Raw genomic sequence first — 13,219 nt, forward strand, 5'->3', positions numbered from 1 at the left:
CTGACACATGGACTGGATGGCCGGCTGGGCAGCACTCTCTGGGGGCTGGGCAGTGCTCTCTGGCAGCTGCAGGACCGGGCTGGGGGCCAGCTGCTGGACCGGGCTGGGTGCCGGCTGCTGGACCGGATTGGGGGCCGGCTGCTGAACCGCGCTGGGTGCCGGCTGCTGGACCGGGCTGGGTTCCACATCAGAGGAGTAAGCAGGCGCCATCCCCGAACCCATCCTCCCCCACTCGCCACAGGTGCCGACAGGGGAAAAAGGGGCCATGGAGTTCAAACAACAGTCACAACTTTTACAGATCTTACAGGGAACAATGTACAGACAGCATACAAGCACAATGTACAATGAACGAGCACAGGACAATACGAGGATTATTTAAAGGGGGACAAACACAGTATAATTACCAAGAGGCACGTTTGGGTAATGAAACACTAAAGGGAAGGTAACAAGGTAACGAGATGGCGGGAAACACAGACGAGACACGAGAAATAGCATGCCAAGCCAAAATATAAACAAAGACATGTCTTTCTCACTTAAAACCCTAAGGCTATGCCATGACTCCACTCCAAGAACAAGATTAAACATGACTTGATAGCGGAATCATGACAGTAAGTGCGATTAATAATGTTTAATGTTTTAATAAATCGTAAATGCACCGCTTGCGCATCCAGTGTCCAAGCACAATAAACGTGTGAACTATACAAGTAATTGTTAGTTGCTGGAATAAAGTTTTAATGCACCGCAACCGCAAGTGGCTTTGGGTGACCGTAGAACCCAAAGTTTGAGAACCTTTGATGTAAATGACCATACTGCCAGTTAGAGTAGCGGGTTTATACATTTCGGCAGCAGCTTGCGGTTTCGCACACTCATTTCACAATTAAACAATATTCATGGAAGGATTATTTTTAGCCTTTGAGTCCTGATCGATGCAACTTCAACTATTTCTAAAGTGCTTATTTTAAAAAGAATGCCTCTACTTCACACAACGCAGTGAAGCAGTCTCTATATAGAGTGAATAATTTATTGTCGAACGATCGATATCCATTTATTCAGCACCCCCGCCATGGACAGCACCTTGTAACGTGGGAGGTAGGTAAGTAAACCCATAAGGTATAGTTCGGGGAACACGCTTAGAAAAATATAACTTGTGTTACAGTGTACCTTTAGAGTTTTCGTAGCGCGCTAAGAGACAGCGTTATCGGGAAACGCAGCCCTAATCACATCAGGCATATGAAAAATTATAGCCAAAACTAGTCTGACAGGCTTGTGAACCTACCGGAAAGTGATGCAGGAGAATCGTCTTTGGATTTTCCCATTTTTGCTTATTCTTCCTGGGCATATAGCTGTTGTTGTAAGGTTTGTATTCTGTTTAGCTTCATGTGACTCTGCTCAGACTCATCAGCGGATGACTTCAAGGTAACGCGAAAGAGTGGGTACACTCTTATTACTTCTACGTCATAAGCCAATCGGCCTGTGATGTGATCATTTAAAGCCAGGTACAAACATGGGGTGGGCGGAATGGTTCCATCCATTAGCGCAAACGTTCAAATGAGGTCCCACAGGTGTTACATAAACATGATAATGATTACATTTTCTGGAAAAACAGCCCGTCAATTTAATGATAATTTATTGGGTTTTTATATGGAAAAGTAGCTCTTATCCATTCTCCTATTAAAATTGTCTGAGGGAAACAAACTGTTACATCAAACTATGTGTCCTAATTTAAGTAATTCAAGATTTTCTTATTACTTCAGATTGTCATTGATTTTTACGATATAAAATTAAAATAAAACTTTTTAAAAAGTACTTGACCTCAGAAAAACTCAGAGGCGAAGTCATTGCCCATAGAATGTCCGCTGTGCTCACGCTTGCGGCTTCTTCGGGAAATTAAACAACAACGCGGGTCCAGAAGTACATTCGGTTTCATTTTTTAACCGTTTTTATTATTTTTGTTCATTTATGTTTTTACTTTTTATTTATTATTTCATTACATGAAATAACTGCTCTTCTCCCTGTATACAAACAATTGCACTGCAAAACACTCTTCTGTCAAGCTCCTGAAATTTGCAGATGACACTACCATCATCGGCCTAATCCACAATGGAGACAAGTCTGCTGTCAAGAGCTGGCTGTCCTGTGCAATCACAACAACCTGGAGGTCAACACAGTGGTGATGATCTTGGACTTCAGGAGAACCCCCCACTGAACTACCCCCACTCACCATCATGAAAAACACTGTGGCTACAGTATAGACATTCAGGTTCCTGGGCACTACCATCTCTCAGGACCTGACACGGGACACTCACATAGACTACATCGCTAATAAAGCCCAGCAGAGATTGTACTTCCTTCGCCAGCTGAAGAAATTCCACATGCCACAGGAGCTGCTCACACAGTTCTTCTCGGCCTTCATCGAGTGTTTTCTGTGTTCATCCATAACCGTCTGGTTTGGTTCAGCTACCAAATCAGACATTAAGTGACTAAAACGGACAGTCAGGACTGATGAGAGCATCATTGGTGTCCCCTTACCCAACCTCCAAGATCGCTACAGAGCACTGGACACCAGTGCAGTCGAACACAAGAACTGTTTTCCCGAAGTTTATACTCAGCCTGAACAATTAAAAGCTCTTACTACACACTGTTGCTCACATTGCACACTTGCACATAGCCTCTGGAAACTGTACATTGTGAGAAACAATACAATGAACCTGTAAATAACACATCTGCAAATTCATTAAAAATATTATATGTTGTTTTTTGTCTTCACTTTTGTATATTGTGCATTGTTATTATTTATTATTTCTATCTTAATGTATATTTAATCTATGTTTGCCCTATGTTTGCACCATGTGTACACTCTCTTCTGCACTAATCTCAAATTCCTTGTGTGTGTAAACATACTTCTGATTCTGAATCTGATGAATATAAATTAAAAATATTTTTTATCTATTGTGTATAGTGCAGAAAACTCGGTCCACATTTTTTATCTAGGGGAATACTGTACTACGGTCACGTCGCTTGTGAACCACATCGAAAAGTAGCTGTTTTTTCTCTTTATATTACCTTATATAAAGAATAGAAGAATTAAATTAATTTATAAGCTGCTTTGCCCACACTGGGTTTGCCTACAACCCTCATGGGGGCCCACAAAAACCTTATTGGGGCCTGTATGGGCACGTGGGTCCCATGTGGGCTAACCCACATGGTTTGTCCTGCCCACACTGTCCAAGAGTGGGTCCTCACAGGCATGTTTGCTGGGAAGTAATTTAATAATGATGTATTATTATGACGTGTTAAATAAAAAATAAATAATCTAAAAGCTACATATACAATTACGTTAAGGTTATAAACTCTGGTATTTTAACTAGAATTTAAAAACCAATGCATTAAAGGAAGGGGTAGGGGTTTGTCCAAAATTCTAATTGATGGGAAAATGGGCTAAAACTGAGATTAGAGAATAGTGTCATCTGATTTAGATAAAAAAAGTTTGAAATTATATTTATTCAAATAATAAAAACAAAAAATACAAATCAACTCGCTTCAGTCATCTGTCTCAGAGTCTGCTGCACAGACAGATGGAACATTTCTCTACAGTTGGAATAAGGATCCGACTTTCACATGCTCAGATAGCTTGGTGACAACAACACATGAAATAATATAAAGTCTATATGCATATACTGATAGAACTGTCTGCTGTATTAACGAGTTTCTCTATCACCTGGCATGGGATAAAAAGCTTGGTCTGTGTAATTTTTTAACCCACATTGCTTAATGTTTTAAGAAATACAGACTATATTGTATTCTTGTTGTTAAACAGCCTAATGAGCCTTTTTCACATGATTAAAAAAGCATTGACTTTCTCACTAAACGTTGACAGGGAATACCGGTGACCAAACCCAGGCGCAGACTTTTGTTAATTAAAAATGTTTAATTAACAAAACAGTGGAAAACAAACCCATAAGGGGGTAAAACAATATAAACTTGAAAAAATACAATAAACAGATTGACTAGACTAAACAAAACTTGGGCGAAACTTGACTAGATTGACTTCTTCACAAGGACCTTCACAACACTACGTCACACACAAGTTAGTACAATGGTTACAAAATGAACCGGCACAAGATAGCAAACACAATGACAAGATAATTAATGGGGAAACAACGAGACAGGAGAGCACATGGCACACCAAAAATAAACAATGGCCATGTGCTTCAACTCAAAACACGAGGGACTGTCATGATCCTGACGCAAACTAGAAAAGCATGAATGAGAGAGGCAGGATCGTGACAGTACCCACATTCCCCTGGCACAGGGGAGGCTGCAGCTGACTCTGTGGCCAGCAAGCATGCATGATTTAGGCAAGAACGTGACAAAACGTTATAAAAGAAATAATGAAATATTGTTTTTTGAACTTATACTTTTAACACATTTTCTTTAATTGTTTTAAAAAGTTTCATGGTTTATTACACATGCTTATTGCATATTTTTTTTTACTTCTTAAAAAAAAAGTTAAACATTTAAAGCCAGATTATACACAAATTAAAAGGGAAAAAAATTAATTTGTTAATTTTAAACGGACATTAAACTAGGGCCTATAACCTCTGCTCTTATTGTTCTGCTGAAAGTGCTAGAATGAGATAATGCTAAAGGCCTACTCTTCAGCAGCTGACATGCTGTGGGTCCATAAGGACTTTTGAAGTGATAACAATAGTCTGTAGTATCAGGGTTGATGTTAAAAATCCTTACGTCTAATACTTTAAATGCAGGTGTGTGTAAACTCAGAATAGCAGAGGTAAACCTGTGGGAAGCTTCATAAAACAGGACAAGACAATGCCTGAACGGCATCGGGGTATTTAAATGCAGAACATTGAAAAGGTTCAATTATGATATTATATATACAGTATATATAGTGTTATTATAACTAGGGCTTTTAATAGATTACAATTTTTAATCACGATTAATCGCACCCTTTTCGTGTGCTTAACTGTGAATAATTACACTCGTATTGTGAAATTTAACATACACAATTTTTTTTGTTTAACAGGTTTATTTTAGTGCTGTCAGTCGATTAAAAAAAGAACAAACTTATCACACACAGTATTTGTGTAACAAACTGCTTCGAAACTTGAAGGGGTTGAGGATCAAAATGCAATCTTACTAAGATAAACAGGCAATAGGTCAGGGCAGGCAGCAAACAAACAAATCAACCGGGTTGTTGGCGCAGAATCATCCAGTCCCATACCATGACCCGTTGAGTGCTCCAGCTCACCCCAAGCTCTTTTCAGAGTTTCCCTCTAAGTCCGACTATCAAGGCATTCTGGAGCAAAACGTACTGCCCAGTGTCAAAAGCTCAGTCTCAGTCGCAGGTCATGGGTCCTCCAACAGGATAATGACCCAAAACACACAGCTAAAATCCTTTAAGAATGTATATTTACAAAACATTGGACTACTCTGAAGTGGCCTTCTATGAGTCCTGATCTGAATCCTATGTAGCATCTATGGAAAAAGCTGAAACGTGCAGTCTGGAGAAGGCACCCATCAAACCTGAGACAGCTGGAGATGTTTGCTCCGGAAGTCTCGTTGTGAGCTACAGAAAAAAAAATCCTTGCAGTGATTGCCTCTAAAGGTTGTGCAACAAAATTTTAGTTTAAGGGGTCCCATCATTTTTGTCCATGACATTTTCATTTGTGTTATTATTAACTCATTCCCCGCCAGCCTTTTAAAAAAAAAGTTGCCAGACTACGCCAGTGTTTTTTTTACATTTTCACCCAACTTAAATCGCTCACAGTACATTTTCTGTAAAGAATATATGGACAAACAATATATCAAATGAAAGAACAGAGTCTCAGCTTTTAATCAACAGAACCGTATTCTTCTATCTTCATTTGTTCGTTTTTTATCACTCCGTAGATGTGGGTAGGTTTCTTCAAAAATGCATCACTTTGATTAAACAGCTGAGATAATTAACGTTTTTTTGTCAAAGATTCCGCCCAAATTCCACTCAGAACAATCATTACAAACCGCTAAAACATATACGTTCTAGGGATTCTGTACTTTTTCCCAAAGGTGTGTAATAGCGCCACCTGCTGTACAACAGTACAAACTCTGATTGCCGTAAAAGCTTGTCTTTGGCTGGGAACTTTTTTTTTTTAAATGACGAGATAACTCGTCAATGGCGGTGAAAGAGTTAAATAAATAACTCATAATTGAGAATGCATATCTTGATATATGATAGATTGTCCATGTTTTTTTTAGTTGTATTAATTTATATAGCACAATTAAACACAATATAAAGTTGACCAATGAGCTTTACAGTAAAAACAAAAGCAGAAACAATGCATATAAACAACTAAAACCACATTCTCACACATCACCAATGAAATAAGCATCTGGCTGGAATTAGCCTATAGACCCAAACACCCCTTCCAGTAAAAGCAGGTCCACATGTTTCTTAAAAAAGCCTAAGGATGGGGATAACCTCAGATGGAGAGGCAAGTTGTTCCAAAGCTTAGGGGCTGCAACTGCAAAGGCTCGATCGCCGCTTGACTTTAATCTAGTCCTAGGAATCTCCAAGATCATCTGATTGAGATATAAAATAAATCTAAGAGATTTATGTACATGTAGAAGATCTATTAAATAAGGCTGAACAAGATTGTGAGGAGCTTTGAAAACTAGAATCAACAATTTCAGTTGATTTCTTTATTGCACATGCAGCCAGTGAAGTAAGATTAAAAACAGTGTTATAAACTCCTTTTTTCTGGCATCAGTTAAAAGTCTAGCAGCAGCATTTTGAACAATTTGGAGAAGGTTCAACAATGCCTGACTTACACCAGTATACAAAGAGTTACATTGGTCTAATCCTACAAAAATAAAGCATATTGTGTATGAAAGAATACAAAGATTTGTTTGCAAAGATGGATAAAATGAATTTTCATTCTATAGGCTGCTATAATGATTCAATGTAGTCGGTTGATATTAAAACTTCTTCGTCTGATATATTCGCAGATGGGACCTCCTGCACATTAACCCCAATTTTATTATAATATAGCCCACTACTGTTATACTGCAGTGGAGTATGATTTACTCCCTGTAAACATTTACTTCCTAATACACATTATTGCACTCTTTATATACTCACAATACCAGACAATGAGTGAATGAAGTGAGTATGTGTTTATGTTGTGCTGCATGTGTTCCATGCCATATTGTCTTCTTTTTGGGTGACCATTCAAATTTATTATATTGGATTGTCTTTATCTACCCAGCCTTCTTCTGGACGAGCACTTGTTGAATATCAGACCAAAATGTATTGTGAGCGTCGTCTTTATGTTTGACAGTTTTTTCGTTATGGATCACCCAGCCGTCCTTCTCCTCATGCTGGATCAGAGGAATTTCTCTCTCGAAGACCATATGAGACTCTTTGTGGAAATCGCCAACCTTACCCACTACACGGACTACTGCCTCTGCACCTTTTTCAGGGCATGCAGTGCGCAGTTGACAGGAGATGGTCCTCAGGGAAGTTCTGCCGAGTTTGTGGAGTGATTGAGCGGCAAGTTATTACTCACCAGCACCATCAGTCCCTCTCCGAACCCAGAGCCCCGCCCCACACCAACCCACTCTTTGGAGCAATTGCCTGAGCCGACCACTGAGTGAGAGCCAGAGCCTGTCACAATCATTGACCCATCAGGAGCATCTGAGCTGAGGATTGCCCCGGAGTCAGAGCCTCACAGCACGTCCGACCAGGAGCGAGTATTTATATTATGATTTACCTTGTCTATTACCACCATCTTTTGAACTTCCCATCTGCCTCAAACTGCCTGTCTGCCCCGAACAGCCTGACGGTCCATCAACCATTATCCCTGGTGTTCCCGGGTTCTGGGTGTTGTCATTCCACAAACCCATAGAAACACATTGGTCCTTCACTTCACCTACTCACTCCCATATTGTCTTCTTGGATTACCATTAAAAGATATGATATTGTATTATCTTTGTCTATCGAGCCTTCTTCCGCATGTGCATGCATTATAGCAGGTGTATTGTATTTGTTTTTAGTGATTTAATGATGATTTTTTTTAGGAAAAACTAATGACAGTTAACGCATACAATAAAGTTGGGAAAGTGTGAATATTTTGTTATAGTTAATAGAGGTTAAAAGAACACAAAACAAACAAACATGTTATTGATTTGTTGTTTGTAACCCACAGCACACTGCTCCCAGGTCAGATGTACACAGTAGACGTAGTTACACAAAGTGGTTTGCACCCTGAAGACCTGCCATCAACCAGCAAATCTGCTGGGCCACTCCACTTTTGGACTAGTAAGTATTTCTCTAGCTTTGTGTTATAAACACATGCATCTGTCATAACACCACTTTCCTGTCCCCTCCATCAGGACCCCTCCCTCCTCAGAATCTTTCCCTCTCCAGTATCACAGCTACCTCGGCCCGGGTCACATGGGACCGTCATCCTCAAAGTCTTCCAGATGGTTTCATTGTAAATATTACTCAAGGCCTCTCAATTCGTAGCCGGTATCTGCCAGATGGAAGCTTAGGGACATATACCCTTCGTGACCTTGCTCCAGGACAGCATTGCCATGTAGCCCTGACCTCTGTACACAAAACAGGCAAGGACAACATTGAAAGTATTCCTCAACATCTAGCCTTCACCACATGTGAGTCACCATTAATCAATAATACTTACTTCTCTATGATGTTGTCGCGGTGGTGACCTGTCTGTGTATCTTCTATTGCACAGTACCAATTTTAAAGGACCAAAGTAGCGGTGACAGAGTTCAGGCAGGACAGAATTATCGGGTCGGACAGATTTGGACACAAATTAAAGATGGAGGCACAGTTGACAACACAGAACCCTTCGAGGATCCATTAAAGTACAATACTTTACAGTAAAGTACCGTAATCATTGCTTTGATATTAAAACCCTTTTTGTATAATCAGTTATTTGTGTTTTTCCCCTCAGATACACAGAGCTTATTGATGGTAGGGGAAGGATTACAGCCAAATTTACCAGCCTTCCACATAAAACCATCAGACACCGTACAAGTCTGTAATCATTTTAATCTCGAAATGTAGAATGCATTGTTTTTAAATAATATTGATTTTGGTTTAAATCATATAAAATTGTAATCACATCATCTGGTTTACTCATATTCAATTGTTAATTTACAACCATTTTAATACATAACTTTTGCTTTTGCTCTTTACATTACATTTACATTTAATCATTTAGCAGACGCTTTTATCCAAAGAGACTGCTCTTGTTGCCACAGATTTTAAACGTCTGTTAAATCCATAAATGTATGTTATTCAACTTGATTATTAACTGCTTGACATGTTTTTTTTAAGCAGAGCCAGACCCTCCAATTAGATTGGAAAAGCTGGAGAAAACCACCAACAAGATCAGTCTAGCTTTTGAAATTCCAGAAGAAGTAACAAAGAATAAAACTGGTAGGAGATGTTTCAGTAAAGTTTCTTTGAAATATAGATAGAATGTGATTATTATTTTATTTAGCTTTTTCATTCAATAAAATATAATTCAGTTGGTATTTGTATTCTATAACTGATACCAGCGGAGGAAAAAACAGAGTTACTTTTTTCCTTAGGATTTCAAAATATACACAGTATCAGCTGAAAAACAATTTAACTAACGTGCAACAAAAGGGTAAGGAAGGCAGGGTCAGATCCAGATCCAAAAGCAGCTTTATCAAGGGTTATTCCGAGTCACAATCCAAAAGACAGTCAAACGATAAGACAGGCACCAAACATAAACATCATAAAACAAGATCCAGGCACAGGTCAAGGCACGAGTATACATAGACCGAGGAACCGCTAGGTAATGCTGTGGGACAAACAATACTGAGCAGTATGTAATGGAGTGAATGTGGTTTATATAGTGATTGGGTGATAAGCAACAGGTGAAGGTGTAATCAGAGGGGATCTTGGGAAATGGAGTCCAGGGTGAAACACTCAGTGTGGTGTGTGGCGACCTCTGGTGGCAAGGAACAGAAATGTGACACAATGAATATAACATATAAACAATTGCATGTTTATTTGTATGTAATGTAGATTTTGGAGTACAGTAAAAAATGGACAACTCTTGCCAGTGTTTTAAGCTTCAGGCTGAAAAGTATTTGTGTTTGACTTTGTATTAAAACAACTTTTTTAATGGAGATTCATCCAAAGACTGCAGAGCTCAAGCCTGCCAAAATGGTGGGACATGTGTTCAGATGAACAAGTTATTTAGCTGTAACTGTGCCACTGATTTTATGGGTAGTAATGTTTGTATGACCATATTTGTTAAGCATGCATGCAAACACACATCAATGAAAATTCTATCAATGCCACTTACAGTAATTGATTATTTTGTGTTTTCTTATCTCTCATTTTCAGCACCAGTTATTTGTATTTTAAAAGAGGAAAGTCTACTATAATATATTTAAAAAAAATTATGGTTTTGTTTCTGTTGCACACAGATTGCCAGCGTTTGTCTCATCCATGTACTCGGCTTTACTCTGAAACAAAGAGCGTGCCTGTGTGGGAAGATGGTGTCTGCCATTATTTGTAAGTGTCAGTGTAAACAATGCAGCAGTCTTCACTATGGGTCTATAATGTCCTAATTATTTTTTTCTAATCCATTCGATGTAACGAGTGCTTGTTTTTACCTATCAGGTACAAAAGAACATATAAAGTTCAGCAGGATGTTTGTTTTAGGGAGATCTGTGAGCCTTTGCTCCCAACAAAAACTCCAAGTAAGTAGAAGATATACTAACTGTAATCGATTTTGAGTAGATGATAGTGTGAAAACTGTGTTAGGTAGCTTTACAAACAGGAAGACTTTAATAATACTTATTCTGTCTCGATGTTAGGAACACTATACTAATCCTGATTAGGTCCCCACTATTAAAATTATGTATTACGTAATTTCTGCAGCTTTGTCAGCTACTACACCCTTTTCCCAACTCATGCACTGTTGACACAAAGCGGAGTAAGTCCATGGATTCAGGCTGTTGACATACAAGTTTCACTGTACTGTGTGCTGACTGAAGCCCCATTTTTCTGTTCTTGGCTTAAATAACTATAACTCAAGCAGTAATTTCTGCTGTTGTAGCCAATCCAATTTACACTTTGAACAAGTTTTGTGTATTTTGCTTTTCTTTTCACCACACAAGATTACAGATCTAAATTTCCATAGCTTTTCAATCAGCTTTAACCAAACTGGTTTCAAGTCATTCCCTTATACAGTATATACTGTACAGTATATGATGAGTCAAATGTATATTTCTAGGAGATAATAAAAAGTTAAGGAAATTCTCAAACCAGCCTGTAAATAGACAATTTGTATGCAGACTAATTATAAATATATGCAGTCAGGGTAAATATTCAATTAAACTAGAATTGTGTTGAATTGAAATAGATATTGAGGTTCTAGAAATAAGAATATAAATGTGATGGTTGCTGTAAGATTTTAAATAGGTCTTTCCTTGTCACTTTCTATTACACGCTCATGTACTGTGGCTCTTTCTTGGCTTACTTTTCAAATGTGTTACTGTATAATAAATGGCACATCACCACATCCAGTGGCATAGACGCACACACGCAAACACACTCGCAGGCACGCACAGTGAAAGCACACATTTGGGATAAAGGAGAGAGAACCACAGGTCAAATATTAAACGGACTATAAATTTGTATATGCAATATTAATTATGTTTAACTTCTAAATTCTAAAGCAGCCCCCCCTGCCAGGCAAATAGTGCAAAACAATATGCAAACGGTGGCGAGGAACCCAAAACTCCAACCGAGAAAAAAAAACTCAGGAGAACCCAGGCCCAACAAGGGGATTCCTCTTCCCCTCTGGCAAAAGCTGCTGCCTCTGCACAAGCTCAACATTGCTTGCACAACAAGGCTAAATAAAAAATAAAATAAACTTACGAATAAGGTAAATTATAGATTTAAGATTATCATTAACAATCTAATAGCATTTGAAGTGTTGTAGAAAAATCGTGTCAAGTCGCCGCGTCCTTTATCCAGCTCTATCATCTCAGCTCTTGTCCGCTCATCGCTTCCCATTCTCAGCTCTGCCATCAGGTCTGGGCATGAACTGCATCCTGCGGTAACCTTGGAACAAAAAGACGAGACTGGCTGAGAGTAGAGTACTGTTCTGCACTCTTTGATGCAACAAGTTCATCATTTTTTGTTGGATGTGTTCCTGGTTCCGGTTGATCTAAATAATGCAGCCTAAATCCTTTGAGGATTAATATTATGGAAGTGTAGTGTATGCAAGATTAAAAAGATGCGTCTTTAGTCTAGATTTAAACTGACAGAGTCTGTCTGCCTCCCGGACAGTGCAGGGAAGAGTATTACAAAGTTTAGGCGCTAGATAAGAAAAGTTTTAAATTCTAGGTATTACTAACTGACAGGACGCCTTAGAGCGTAAAGCACGTGGAGGATTGTGATACAATAGAAGTTCATTCAAATACTGCGGCGCTAGACCATGTAGGGCTTTATAGGTAATAAGCAAGATCTTAAAGTTAATGCGATGCTTCATAGGTAACCAGTGCAAGGTTGACAGAACCGGGGTTATATGCTGGAAAAATACAATTTTACAGGTGTTGGCAACATGGCTCTCAAATGACAGATTACTATCAAATACAACGCAAAGATTCTTAGCTGACGACGAGGATTTTATGGAGCATCCATCAATAGTTAAGCAGTATTCTTGGTTGTTACGTATGGCGGTTTTTGGTTCAGTAAGTAACACTTCTGTTTTGTCCGAGTTCAGTAGTAAAAAATTGTTACTCATCCAGTTCTTTTAATCAACTATGAAGTCCTTTATTCGATGGAACTGCTGGGTTTGATGAGGCTTCGAGGAAATATAAAGTTGAGTATCATCAGCATAACAGTGCAAGCTAATTCCGTGTCGCTTTATTATATCTCCTAGAGGTAGCATATATAATGCGAAGAGGAGAGGCCCTAAGACTGAGCCCTGTGGTACATCGTACTGTAAATAAGACTTAAACCATTTCAATGCTATTCCATTAATGCCGACGCACTTTTTGAGTCTGTGTAGGAGTATGCTGTGGTCAATGGTGTCAAATGCAGCACTATGGTCTAGCAGCACCAATAACGAAATACAGCCACGATCAGACGCTAAAAGCAGATCATTTGTAACTCTGATCAAAGCAGTCTCTGTACTGTGACATC

At 38.9% G+C, this 13,219-nt stretch overlaps 1 protein-coding gene across 1 annotated transcript in view; it reads left to right on the forward strand.

The window, feature by feature from the left end:
* sned1 (sushi, nidogen and EGF-like domains 1) overlaps window positions 1-13,219 on the forward strand; it is a 96,212-nt gene that overhangs the window by 68,327 nt on the left and 14,666 nt on the right. Inside the window, exons 21-27 of the mRNA XM_056749646.1 lie at window positions 8,205-8,317; window positions 8,392-8,670; window positions 8,754-8,886; window positions 8,976-9,058; window positions 9,365-9,463; window positions 10,489-10,576; window positions 10,685-10,764. Of these exons, the coding sequence (XP_056605624.1) occupies window positions 8,205-8,317; window positions 8,392-8,670; window positions 8,754-8,886; window positions 8,976-9,058; window positions 9,365-9,463; window positions 10,489-10,576; window positions 10,685-10,764 (875 nt within the window). The remainder of the gene's footprint in view (window positions 1-8,204; window positions 8,318-8,391; window positions 8,671-8,753; window positions 8,887-8,975; window positions 9,059-9,364; window positions 9,464-10,488; window positions 10,577-10,684; window positions 10,765-13,219) is intronic.

Source organism: Triplophysa dalaica, chromosome 6 (genome assembly GCF_015846415.1).
Source record: "Triplophysa dalaica isolate WHDGS20190420 chromosome 6, ASM1584641v1, whole genome shotgun sequence".
Classification (NCBI taxonomy): Eukaryota; Metazoa; Chordata; class Actinopteri; order Cypriniformes; family Nemacheilidae; genus Triplophysa; species Triplophysa dalaica.